Source organism: Otolemur garnettii, unplaced genomic scaffold (assembly GCF_000181295.1).
Source record: "Otolemur garnettii isolate 467f Iridium unplaced genomic scaffold, OtoGar3 scaffold00012, whole genome shotgun sequence".
NCBI lineage: Eukaryota > Metazoa > Chordata > Mammalia > Primates > Galagidae > Otolemur > Otolemur garnettii.
Window position 1 is genome coordinate 30,412,001 of NW_003852407.1, and position 14,027 is coordinate 30,426,027.

The 14,027-nt window shown below is 43.7% G+C and overlaps 1 protein-coding gene across 1 annotated transcript in view; it reads right to left on the reverse strand.

Annotated features, from left to right (window-relative positions):
- COLEC12 (collectin subfamily member 12) overlaps nt 1-14,027 on the reverse strand; it is a 181,671-nt gene that overhangs the window by 155,502 nt on the left and 12,142 nt on the right. The window contains exon 2 of the mRNA XM_003784795.2: nt 4,965-5,015. Within this exon, the coding sequence (XP_003784843.1) occupies nt 4,965-5,015 (51 nt within the window). The remainder of the gene's footprint in view (nt 1-4,964; nt 5,016-14,027) is intronic.

The following is a 14,027-nucleotide window of genomic DNA, read 5'->3' on the forward strand; positions in this document are numbered from 1 at the left end:
AGGTGCTGCCCTCCCACTTAGTTTTTATGACAACCTTGAGTTCTATTCCATACAGCATTCCTCCTTTTGCTTTTTTTTTGTTACTGTTTCATAGTTTGTAAGTTTTCAGATCTTTTTCTCCCTGAACCCCAGGGAAATAATTTTGTCAAAGCTTTGTTTGTCAAACACAAACAACAAATGTTTCCAGCTGCCCACAGTTGCTCACTGTAAACCCTTAAATCCACTCGTGATTTTCACAGGCTGAACCCTGTATCTCTTGCTCCTTCATCATTTCAGCTTCAGACATTTATCATTCTATCTGATCATATTCCAAAAATAACATGGCAGAACCCACTCAATGGGTTCTCATGAACCCAGTCAATGAAACAAAGCCAGTCTAGTGCCCGCAGCCCAGCATGGGGGCACAGCAGGCCCAGGAGGGAGCGCCTGGGACGTCCAGGGTGGGGCTCACTCTCTTTCCTTTTCCAAGCATTCCAATGAAGGTTTCTTATAAAAATAATAAAAAATAAATCACTCTAGAGTGACAACTGATATTTTTAAAGAAAACAGTAACTGGGAAATTAGCAAAAAAATATCCTTGTAATACATAACCTATTCTATGTATAGAAAATAAAAATGAGGCCGGGTGAGGTGGCTCACGCCTATAATCCTAGCACTCTGGGAGCCTAAGGCAGGTGGATTGCCTGAACTCATAGGTTTGAGACCAGCCTGAACCAGAGTGAAGCCCTGATTCTAAAAATCACCAGGCATTGTGGTGGGTGCCTATAGTCCTAGCTACTTGGGAGGCTGAGGCAAGAAAATCTCTTAAGCCTAAGAGTTTGAGGTTGCTGTGAGCTGTGGCATCATAGCACTCTACTGAGGGCAACAAAATGAGCCTCTGTCTCAGAAAAAAAAAAAAAAAAAAAGAAGGAAAGAAAAGAGAAGAAAAATTAATATGCTGGTATAACTCATGTTCCAGAAAATGAAGTCTGCCAAATTGTAGCTATAGTTACATCCCAATTAGCTCTGCTTACTGAGGCCAAGAAAAGCTGACCCTTACAGCCTGATTAAGCTTGAAAATGCCCACTTAATTAACCCTTGCAAGTCTTTCCTCATTGAAGCTTTTGTCAGAGGGGCACAACCATTGGACGTAACTCTATCTTTTCTTTAGACACCTGCCCAGAATTCTGGGAAAGGGGCTACCAAACTGGACATATGGAAAGGCGGAAGGAGGGAAGACCTGGCTGAGACTAGGATGCAATAATGAACCCCTGAATAAACAAAGGATGACTGTACTAAATACAGTCCCAGGGCAGATAACAAGATCACACACTTTGCTCTATGTTGTAAAGCTACACTGGATGTAAAAAAGCACAATAATGTTATGTAAACAGCCTTGACTTCGTGTAGCAAATGCTTCTGCATAACTTGACATGAATAACTTTGGAAGCAAGCCTGCCCAATAACAATTTGCTAAAACAACGGTCTCTGTGCCTTGTGAATAATTAACTCTTAGCTCACCTGTAGTCTAAATTCAGGTTGTGTTTATTGTACTTGCATAAAGACACAGCTAAAATTATATAATAGTGAAACACTGTTATCCAGTCTACCAAAAATAAAAGCCTACACTATTACTACCTTCAAAAGTAAATCACACTTTTACAGCTCTCCAGGAAGAAGGTTTCAGGCCTGTCACACTCTGATATACTGCAGTGGCTGTCCCCAGAATGTCCAGAGAGTACCACCAGCCCCGAATCTCAGCAGAGTGCTAATATAGCTTTGTGTTTTTATAGTGCTGGACCTTCAAAGCACTTGTCCATCTGGTATCTCTCTTGGCCTCACCATAGCCCTGTGAGGTACACTTACTTCCCTTGGCAGTTGTCACTCTGCTTGTGGGCTGGGGCAGGATCTCAGGCCCACAGAGTTTGAGTAACTGGTTTCCAGACATAAGAGTAATTAGGGGCGGGGCCCAGCAGGTTATCCCATCTCTGCACACCTTCACTACCAACCTCCTACATGGAAAGGAACTGGTCTTCCTTTAACGGTTAAAGCTTAACCATACTGGAACCAACAGGTTCTTGGGTTATGCTGGATTCAATGACCAAATCTGGCCATTCCTTAGCAAAATCAAACAACCAATTACTTTGTAAAGAACCAAGTCTAAGCCAGATACAGTGGCTCATGCCTGTAATCCTAGCACTTTGGGAGACCAAGGCAGGTGGACCACCTGAGCTTAGGAGTTCAAGACCAGCCTGAGTAAGAGCCAGACCCTGCCTCTACCAAAAATGGAAAAACTAGCCAGGCATTGTGGCGGGTGCCTGTAGTCACAGCTATTTGGGAGGCTGACGCAAGAGGATTGCTGGAACCCAGGAGTTTGAGATTGCTGTGAGCTATGATGATGCCAGGACACTCTACCTAGAGTGACAGAGTGAGACTCTGTCTTACCAAAAAAAAAAAAAAAGAATGAAAAAGAAAAGAACCAAGTCCAGGGTTATAGACCCCATACAAGTGGCAAGGCCTCCCTAGTGGGGCCAGATAGGTCATCTAGCCCACTTTAGGGTTCCAGACCTTCCCCCTCCAAGACAGGGAAGTTGTAAAGTCATTTCAATTTCACTGCTCGGTCTTTCCAAAACTACACTAGCCTGAGAGTTAGTAGACCCAGAATCTTCCAGCACCAGCTCTAGCTAACTTGCTTCTTGAGCAAGGACTTAATTTATCTGGACCCACCTCCCTTATCTATAAAATTAAAGAGTGACTTAAATCGTCCCAAAGGCTCTTCCACATACAAGATCCTACTATAGACCTATACTAGATGTCCATCACCTACCTAGAAGCTGAATCCAAGAAGTCTCAACATCAGGAACGCCTCTTCACAGACCTCTATAAGGTTTTCCGTTTTAATTTCATCCCGCTCTCCCATGCGTACCAGTTGGTATCATTCCCTTCACAACTCTCTGTTTATGTGCTCCCATGTTTGTAAGCTGTTATCTCCTCTGAGTCATCCAGCTGCAATCCTCAGGCATCATTTAACCACTATAAATTAAAATCTTTTCAGCAACATACTACTTTTCATCTTTTTCACCAAGTCCCCACCCATCTAGCTAATAACACGGTCGTCGAATTTATAAAAAACATTTTCTCTCCATGTTGCCCTTTTTAAAGAATTTTTTTTTCTTGGTTTTACTCTGATGTTTCTACTGATCTCCAAAACACGCAGGCATCTCCACGTGCATTTTGCCCTGTTTTGACAAGTGTGATTTTCTTCTTTATCTCTGCCTTTCCCTGTTTTTTTGTTTTGTTTTCCTTTATAATTCTTGGTTTCACCTTTCCTCCTACTGCTGCCATCAGCGAGTCTCCCAGGGGAAGGCAGAACAACACAGGGTACCAACCCAGAAGCAGAAAACCACGCAGAGAAGGAGCAGGGTACGGGGGAGAGGAGGAAGGATGGCCTGGGCTGCTACTGCAGAGTCGGAACAGACGGACGGACGAGCTGTGGGCTCGGTGCCTCTGTGTCCCCATGTTAGAGCCCTGTACTCTCCCAGAAGAAATGCAGAAGCATGTATCCAGAAGGAAAAATGCTAAAGCAGTGCAGGAGCCAGAGCAGCTGAGGGCTGTTAACTTTCATCAAAGTCCAGCCAGGAATTTTTTTTAAGCAACAGGAAGTAGTTTCATTCTTTTGCATATTTTTTCTCCCCCCACCCCACCCCAAACACACACACATACTTCTCTCCTCCATCCTTCTCCATTTCTTCTGGCCAAGACATAAACTGGTTGGGAAAGTCCCAGCTCCCCTGGACGTCTTTGAAACTTTGCAGTTTCACTAGCATTTCAAAGACAAATTGCAGAGCCTGAGAAGCAGAGTGGAGCCCTCCGAGTGCAGCAGCCTAGGAGCCCGCCGAGCGTGTATCTGTTCCTTAGGGCTGCCATAAGGGATTACCAAACATGGAGGTGTAAACCTGGGGTGTCCAACCTTTTTATTGTTAGCTGCACGTTGGCAGAGTAAGAGTTTTCTTGGGCTGCACATTAACAACACAAACACAAAGCTGATTGGCAGGGAACAAAAAAAGCCCCTGCAATCTTTTCTTGCTATCTGACACCACAGAGAAGCAAAAAGTCCTCACAAAATCAGCATGTGACTTGGGGGCCACAGATTGGACACCCTTGGCTTAAACAGTATAAATTCCTTCTCCTACAGAAGTCAAACCTCGCCTTCGGTTAGCTGAAATAAAGACTAGGAAAGACTCTTCTCCCTCCAGAGCCTGTGAAAAAAGAAGCCATCATCTTGCGCTGTTTAGCTCCTAGTGTCACCTGTCTCCTGTGACCTGAGCGCACCACACTGATGCCGGCTGCTGGCATCACATCACCGTCTCTCTGCAGTCAGATCTTTCTCCCTCTGCTGCCCTCTAATAAGGACACTTGCAATGGCTCTTAGGGGCCATCTGGGTAACAGGATTACCTCCCCACCTCGAGCTTTTCAACTTAATCACAGCCGCAATGTCCTTTTCACTCTATAAGGTAAAATTCAGGTTCCAGAATCAGAGTGTTGTCGTCTTTTGAAGCCATTATCGGCCTCCCCCACAGCATCTGTCTCAGCAGATCCCTCTCACTCACCTACTATGTTAGGAGTAGGAGGCCTGAGCAACAGGTGAGAGGCGAGAAAAAGCATCTTTACACGGCAAAATAGAGAAATCCCACGTATTTTGCTCCTGTTGTGTCACGATTTACCCTCCCCCACCATACCGTCTAGTAAGCCGCCTGCTTTGCATCCCCAGGCCTGGGGGCACCTCCAGTGCCACAGCCCTGCAGGGTTGTGACAGATCATCCACCTCGTATGCAGAAACGGGACTTCCAGCCAAAATCAGACCTCAGAGCCATAAATGTCACATGTGTTAAGGTCCAGCAACGGGCTTGGGACAGTCTCTGAGGGCTTGTCATTGCTTCTCAAATTGCACGTGGACAAGGAACAGAGCTTTACTAGAACTCACCAAACCGCTTGTAACCGAAGGACTGCACCTCCTCCTCCTCTGCGAAGTCGTCTGTGGAAGAAAAGGCACAATGTTAGCCCTGGCAAAGGGCACTGAGGGTCTGGCGGAGCTCAACTGTGCCAGTTGTAACCTGCTCTGTCCCCACTTCTGCCCATGACACTTGTCACAGTGGCATTCCTTATGTTCCTGGAGCACAGCAGGCTTTCGGGGAAACAACACAGGGTCCCACAGTGGCTCTTCCACTGCTTGGAATGTAGAAACTTTTTCTGTCTTGGTTCATGAATAAATCCACAGAGCTTAGAATGGTGAGTGTCAGAGCAGGGGATCAAGGAATGTCCAACACATGACGGAATAACCAGTGGTTCAGGGGGTAGGTCATCTTCACGTGACTTACCCTCAAGTCCCTCTCAGATGTCTGGGCTCTTGCACCATCTCTTTCACCAACTGTCACATCTCAGGAGCCCAGCCTAACTTCTGTAGTGATGACCAAACCCTTTCCCACCCTCCTTGGGCTAGAAACCTGAATCCAACAGATGGTTTCCCAGTAAATGCATTTCAAAAGGTGGCATGATTCCTTATCACAGGGATAAAGAACTTCTCATTTAGTGGGTCTACCCGGTAAGCACTGTGCAGATACAATTTCATGTTGACTATGCAAGTAAAAGACCCTTTGATGACAAGTAAGAGGTGTCAAGGCCAAGTCTTTCCCCAGAGCCCTGCCCATTATTCTTGAGCTGGCCAATCTGACTCTCCCAGGGCTCAGCTTCCTCCCTATGGGCAACTCAGCTCAAACTTATCTACTCATCACTAACCATGAACCAGAGACTGCCAGGCTGTGGCTTCAAAGATGAGGAAGTTATGGTTCCTCACCTCAGCTTTCAAGAAAGTGAGGTTTATACCACATAGGGTAAAACAAAGCCTCTATGGTAGTATTTTTCAACCCCATGCATGGGACATGACCTGGTTAAATTTGAACCTTGAAATGTTACAGAGAACCCAAAACATATGAACCATCCAACGTGGTGAAATGTACAATGTTAGTTGGTGACAATGTGTTTATAAAAACACATGTGAGGCAGGGCGTAGTGGGTCACGCCTGTAATCCTAGAACTCTGGGAAGCCAAGGCAGGTGGATCTCCTGAGCTCAGGAGTCCAAGACCAGCCTGAGCAAGAGTGAGATCCTGCCTCTACTAAAAATAGAAAAATACTAGCCCATGTAGTCCCAGCTACTCAGGAGGCTGAGGCAAGAGGATGACTTGAGCCTCAGAGTTTAAAGCTGCTGTGAACTATTATGCCACAGCAATCTACCTAGGGCAACAAAGTGAGACTCGTGTTTTAAAAAAAAAGAAAGAAAGAAACCCACATGGCAGAGAAAATTATTTCTAACAGAGAATAGAGAAGTATGAGACCTTTGTATTTTCCCAATGTGTCCTTAGTCTAAGGACAAGGAAAAGAATCTAAAAGGCCAGGGTGGTGCCTGTGACTCAAAGGAATAGGGTGCTGGCCCCATATACCGGAGGTGGCAGGTTCAAACCCAGCCCCAGTCAAAAAAAAAGAATCTAGTAAGACCAGATATTTATAATCAAAGTAGATTTCTTAGGTCAGAGATTAAATCTTTAGTTCTTTCTAAATGAAAGAAGCTGCTTACAATAGTGCCGTTCTCACTGATCAAGTGATCATAAGCTCAGCAAACACAGACCAAGCCCTTACTCCTGCCTGCTTTCCGCAGGAATCTGTCACCTTAATGGCTGAGGCCTGCTCTAGCCTCAGTTACTAAAAATCCCTTATCTGCTGCAGCTTCTTGGAAATCTACTCATTTGTTTATTCATTCATTCAATACATACACACTTGCAGCCTGGCCGAGCTGATGAGACATGAATTTCATTACCGAAGCCACCCAGATGTTGACCATCCCCTCTACCACTATGCCACCCCAGTGGCAGAGCCCTCTCACACTCAGAAACCGTGGGCTGAAGATGACGTTTGGGGTTCGTGCTGTGTCCCTAAACAGCAAACCGCTTATAATTTTCCACCAGTCCTTTCTGTTCCTCCCCAAAGCTCACTTCGGCAAGGCTACCATTAGCCTGTTTGTTTGTTTGTTTTCTTTTTCCTCTCTGATCTTTTTCCCATGGCAGCATTTAGTCTGACTGACTCCTCTCTCCTTCCTGAAATTTCCCTGGGAACTTCAAAGTTTGCCTCATTTGTTATGAAAGCAATTCAGCTCTCCCTCCACTTCGACCACCAAATTGGCACATGCAAAGCAACCAGGGGCTCAAGGAAACAAAGACCTTTAGGTCACCAGTGAAAAGGCTGGGGAGGATCCCCTGCTCCTTGTCTTAACACTCACCCCCAAAGGACTAGGGATTCTTATAACAGCTATTAAGAATGTGCGCAGTGCAAGGGTACACGTCAAAACTATTAGGAGTAGAGTACAAATGTCTTAACACAACAAATAAGTGAGTGAGGTGAAGGTTACGTTAACCAGTTTGATGTAAACATTCCAAACTGTATATCAAATCATCACACTACCCCATAAATGCATTCACGTACAGTGATGATTTATTTAAAACAATAAATAAAATTGGCCGGTGCCTATGGCTCAGTGGGTGGGGCACCAGCCATGTATATGGAGGGTGACAGGTTTGAGCCTGGCCCCAGCCAAACTGCAACAACAACAACAACAAAAACAACAACAACAACAAAAAATAGCTGGGCATTCTGGTGGGCGCCTGTAATCCTGGCTACTCAGGAGGCTGAGGCAAGAGAATCACCTAAGCCCAGGAGTCGGAGGTTGCTGTGAGCTGTGATGTAATGGCACGCTACCAAGGGCGATAAAGTGAGACTCTATCTCTAAAAAAATAATAATAATGAAAATAAATAAATAAAATGAAAAGAAAATTTCTCTGTCTTAGCCAACTCTAAAATTAGATATAAAAACATATAAATGAAAAGGGGAACAAGTAAGGTTCTCCAGATAACTTCTAATTTGAATTAATTAGGGAAGGGCTCATAGAGAAGATTGATCTTAAATCAGTCTTTCTCCATGGTTTTTTCTTTGTGAGGGGAGAAGAGGACAGATTGGAAAATGATGCATATTCTATCCCTTTCTTGGAAATTCATAATGGTTTGCAAACTATTACACACTCTAAGAAGTGCTCAGAAAAGAAAAAAATCTTGCTTTACTGTTTTCAAAAGTTGACTTTAGAATACTCTCTTCTTTTTCTTTTTTTTGCAATTTTTGGCCAGGGCTGGGTTTGAACCTACCACCTCCGGCATATGGGGCCAACACCCTACTCCTTTGAGCCACAGGCACCACTAGAGCACTAAAGTGTTCTAATCTATGAACCAAGTTCTGCAACAGCCCTACTGTTAGAAGTACCCCTCATTATTGTACACTCCCTTTGTATCAATGTGACTGGCAGCACTGAACTCTGTTCTGGTTCTAACCCCACCAGACAGACCTGGGCGTCTGGTGGCTCAAAGGAGTAGGGTACCCACTTATTCTCTGTTTTTTCTTTCTCCTACAAAAAAGTTGACTTTAGAATACTCTTTTGTTTTTTGTTTCCTCTGTTTTTTCTTTATTTCAATTTCAGATGAATATATGATTAGGTTACACTGTTTGTATTTGTTAGGAAGAGTTTGAGTATTATTTGAGGCCTTCACCCAGGAGGTCTTTTCCTATCATGAATAGGTGAGTAGAGTTAAAGCAGGTAAAGCTTGGTGCACACACAACTCCTGGGCTTAGGTGGTCCTCCAGGGCCCACTCACAAATTATACCAGCTGTTCAGTTAACAAACAGCCAGTTCAGGCTAGTGGTGGTACAGCGGGGCATCTGAGGACTTGAGGAAGAGGGTAAAAGCTGACAGGACTGTCTGGTGGGGAGGACCCGGATCCAGCTGCCACAGCCATAGGAGGAAGAGTGAGTAGTCAGTCTTCCTAGTGCCTGAACATCTCAGGCCCACACAGGCTGACAAACAGGTTTTCATTAAGACAAACAGCCTGACAGTGTGTGCAATGTTATGTCCCGTTCTCAAGACTTTTTCCTCACACTGTGTAGAGCCAAGTTCAATGTGTCCTCACTGTGTGAGCCAAGTTCAGTGTGTGATTATCTTTACAGTGTCAGGGCCTGAAAAAGTGAAGCACTTAAATAAAGAGAGTCTCCCAAGACCAATCTCCTGACAATGTGCCACTTTCCCAAATCTGTCTCGGCCAGTCAAAACCACATAACTTCCATGCTCCTATATGAGCAAGGACTTGGTTAAGATCAAGATCTCAAAAGAAAAAAAAAACAAAAAGATTTGAGATCTCTAAGTTGCCCGTAACTTGATCTCTGCTCCGATATCAGTGTGTCTGCAGGGAAGAAGCATCCTTAACATATTAAATAACAAAAAGCATTTAAGATTTATATCTATAAGCAAATACTTTCTTTTTTTTTTTTATTGTTTCAGGTTAATGGAGGGTATAAAGAATTAGGTTAGAATGTTTGCACTTATTAGGTAAAATCCCTCTTATAATTGTGTCCTGCCCCCAAGAGGTGTGTCACACCCCCCCACATGTGCCCATTAAGTGGAAGCGTACCCTTCCCCCTCTTCCCCTCTCCCTGCTCCCTCATTCCTCCGCCCCAACCTTGAATTGATTAGAGTTTTTCTCTTATGTAGGTCTACTGGCTTCATATTAGAAATGGATTCTTGCTTTAGCAAATACTTTCTTAACTTTCACAGCTGGACTTTAGCATTTCCTTTTTACTTTTTCTTCTCTTTTCTTTCCTTCTTTTTTTTGGAGACAGTCTCACTCTGTTGTCCCAGGCTAGAGTGCCATGGCTTACAGCAACCTCAGGCTCCAGGGTCAAGTAATCTTCCTGTCTCAGCCTGAGTAGCTGAGAATACAGGCACCTGCCACCACACCTAGCTAAGTTTTTCTATTTTTTAGTGGAGACAGAATCTTACTCTTGCTCAGGCTGGTCTGGAATTCCTGAGCTCAAGAAATCCTCCTGCCTCAGCCTCCCAGAATGCTAGGATTATAGGTGTGAGCCACCACACCCAGCCTAACATTTTCATTTTAATACCTATGGGCTAGGCTGCATTTTTGTCATCCATTTATTTATTTTTACTTCCCTTACTTACTGGCATACAGCCATGTTGGCCAGAAATTTCATGATAGAGAACCCTGAACAGAACTGGGCTGTGGGTCTATTCCCTGTGCCTTGGTACCCCAGAGTACCAGAAGTTCAAGGGAAGTTTAGTTTCGTTGGCTTCAAGAGTTGAGAGTCATACATACTAAAGTGTTCTAATCTATGAACCAAGTTGTGCAATAGCCCTACTATTAGAAGCTACCCCTCATTATTGTACACTCCCTTTGTATGGATGTGACTGACTGCACTGAACTCGGTTCTGGTTCTGATTCCATCAGACAGAAAGCCATTTGAAAACAAGAAACTTGTTGCATTACACCTTCAGCTATAACACACGTACAACAGCCCATGATAGGCATTCACTGGTTGTTGAAACTTAGGCAAATTAGAGTGAGACATGTCTCCTTCTCTCCCACATGTCTCCAGCTCAGAAATTCCCAAAGAAAAAAGATTAATTTCTTCTGAATGCCCACCATGTTTGCCCATAGTAAGAGAACTAATACTTGTCGGTACCCACTGGATGCCAAGTACTTCACAATTTGTTATGTTTTTCTTTTACAGATAAGAAAACTGAGGCTCAGAAAAGCTACATAAGTTTGGCCCAAGGCCTCGTGGCTTGTGAGTAGCAAGACCAAGAGTAAGACCCAGGTCTCTGGGACTCTGGAGTTCTATACCATGATGGTAACTGACCGGAGAAACTACACCCTGTACTAGTAGCGGGAAAAGCCAAGAAGCAATGATTTGCCAAGTGGGGTGGCTCACACCTGTAATTCTAGCATTCTAGGAGGCTGAGGTGAGTGGATCATTTGAGCTCAGGATTGTGAGACCAGCATGAGCAAGAGCAAGACAAATTAGCTGGCTGATGGGGCGGGTGCCTGTAGTCCCAGCTACTCAGGACGCTGAGGGAGAAGGATTGCTTGAGCCCAGGAGTTTGAGGTTGTAGGCAGGGCTACAGAGTAAGACTCTATCTTAAAAAAGGAAGCAATGACTGAATCCTAAAAAATTTAGGAATTTATGACATGGTTAATTCTGAAAAAGGAATAAAGGTGAGGCTAAAATAGGAGGACTGGTTGAATGTATGTTCAAGAAGTAGTTACCTAGAATCAAAAAGATACACATATAATAAATGTCAAGAAGGATATAGAGATATTAAAAGCTCACACACTGTTGGTGGGAATGCAAAATGGTGTAGTTGCTATGGAAAACATCAAAAAGTTAAACACAGGGTTCCCATATGATCCAGCAATTCTACACATAAGTATGTGCCCAAGAGAAATGAAAATATCTGTTCACACAAAAACTTGTACATGGGCTGGGTGCAGTGGCTCATGCTTGTAATCCTAGCACTCTGGGAGGCTGAGGCAGGTGGATTGTTTGAGCTCATGAGTTTGAGACCAGCCTGAGCAAAAGTGAGACCCTGTCTCTACTAAAAGAAGAAAAACTGAGGAAGAGGATCACTTGAGCCCAAGTTGGAGGTTGCTGTGAGCTATGACGCCCCAGCACTCTACCCAGGGTGACAGTTTGAGACTCTATCTCAAAAAAAAAAAGTGTACATGAATGTTTGTAGCAGCATTATTTAGAACAGCATAAAAGGAGACACAGCTAAACGTTCAACTAATAAACAGATTGTGGTATATCCATACCATGGAATATTACTTGGCAATGAAAAGAAATGAAGCACTGATATAGACCGCAATATGGATAAACCTTGAAAACATTTTTAAGTGAAGCAGCCAGTCACAGAAGACTGTGTATTTTATGATTCCATTTATATGAAGTGTTTACACTAGGCAAATCTATAGATTCAGAAAGCAAATTAATATTTATCTAGGGCTAGAGATTTTAAGGGGAAAAGAGGAAGAACTATTAATGGGTATGGGGTTTGGGGAGGGATGATGAAACTTATCTGAAATCAATTATAATGATGGTTGAAAAGTCTGTGGATATACCAAAAAAAAAAAAAAATCATTGAATTGTACACTTTAAATGGATAATTTTTATAGTATGTGGGGAAAAAAGAAGCAGCTAGACCCCACTCCTCCAGACCCCCATAGAGCAAGATAAACTGATCCTTAACCACAGCAGAAAATTAAAAGTTTATTATTCAGAGATGTTAAAATAAAAGGTCTCCTGTCTAGGGGATACCGGGACCAGGAGATAAGGGGAACTTACTGAAATCAGGGGAAAGGGGGAAAAGTTCACCTACTGAAATGTTCAGACCCTGGGTCACCTTCTCAGTCAGCCAGACTGTCCCTTCCAGGCTAAAGATTAAAAGATTCTTCTCTGGGGAATTTGGCCAGGTCAGAAAAAAATAAACGGTTCTAATTTCAGGAAGTCCTCAGTGGTACAACCCAATCAGACTGGCTTGAAGTGACAGTCACAGGGCCGAGTGCCATGGCTCATACCTATAATCCTAGCACTCTGGGAGGCTAAGGCAGGAGGATTGCCTGAACTTAAGAGTTCAAGACCACCCCGAGCAAGAGCAAGACGCTGTCTCTACCAAAAAATAGAAAAATTAGACTACATGGCAGACACCAGTAGCCCCAGCTACTCAAGAAGTTGAGGCAGGAGGATCTCTTAAGCCCAGAAGTTTGAGGTTGCTGAGAGCTAGGCTGACGTCAGGGCACTCTAGCCTGAGGCAACAGAATGAGACTCTGTCTCAAAAATAAATAAGTAAATAAATAAAAACACTGACAGTCACAGTTCCTTCACAAAACCTACAAATATAAAGAGGTTCCCATTAAACTTTATAACACTCTGCTCTTAAATGTAAGAAGACAACTAAGGGTTACCAGACAAATGACATAACCCCTAATATGAAAAGACAAATATGAAAAAATAAATACCATTAATATACCTACGAAGCAAAGAGAAGATAACATACCCATAGAATAAGAACAGAATGCTATAAAAAAGCAACCATCGCCCCAGTTGTGGTGGTGCACGCTTGCAGTCCCAGCTATTGGGGTGGAAGGATCACTGTGCCCAGGAGTTGGAGGCCGTAGTGCACTGTGATGGAGCCTAGGAACAGCCACTGCACTCCAGCCCAGGCAACATAACAAGACATCCCCCGCCCCCATCTCTAAAACAAATAAATAAAGCAACTACCAGAGCAAAAGCAACAACACTTAGAAATTAAAAATGTGATCACAGAAATAAAATCTCAGTGGAAGGGTTGGAAGACAGAGTCAAAATATTTCAGCAAGTAGAAGAAAGGCAAATAAATGGAAATGAAACATTCTTTCTTTCTATTTTTCTTTTTTCAGTTATTGGCCAGGGCTGGGTTTGAACCCACCCTCTCTGGTATTTGGGGCCGATGCCCTACTCCTTGAGCCACAGGCACAGCTGGAAAAAGAGTAAAGATAAGAAAAAAATGGAGAGTCAAGTTAAGGAGTCCCATGCTCGAATTACAGATGTTCCAGTGAGAAGACCAGGAGGAGGCACCTTCAGAGGAGGCGCTGAACCTCACTTTCCAACACTGAAGAACTTAAGTCTCCGAATGAAGGGCCCAGCCCTGCCCAGCATGAAGAGAGAAAGAGAGCTGCTGTAAGGCACATCAGCATAGGACTTCAGAACACTGAGGACTAAAAGAAAATCCTAAAATCTTCCAGATTCGGGGGGTGGGGGGCGAGAGGGCTAGAACACTTACAGGAATTAAAAAAAGAAAAAAAAAGAACAGCTTCATACTTCTCAGCAGCAAAGCTGGAAGCTAAAAGAAAATAGAGGAATGCTTTCAAAATTCTAAGCAAAAATGATTCCAATATAGAAAAACTCTCAATTCAATGAGGTGGTAACATAATGACATTTTCAGGTGGACAGAGTCCCCAAAACTGGACCTCCTTCGCACATGTGTCTTGAGAAGGTATTGGAAAATGCATTCTGGTAAAACAAACCCCGCGCGTTCAGTGTGTGCACGTGTCTGCGTGCATCTA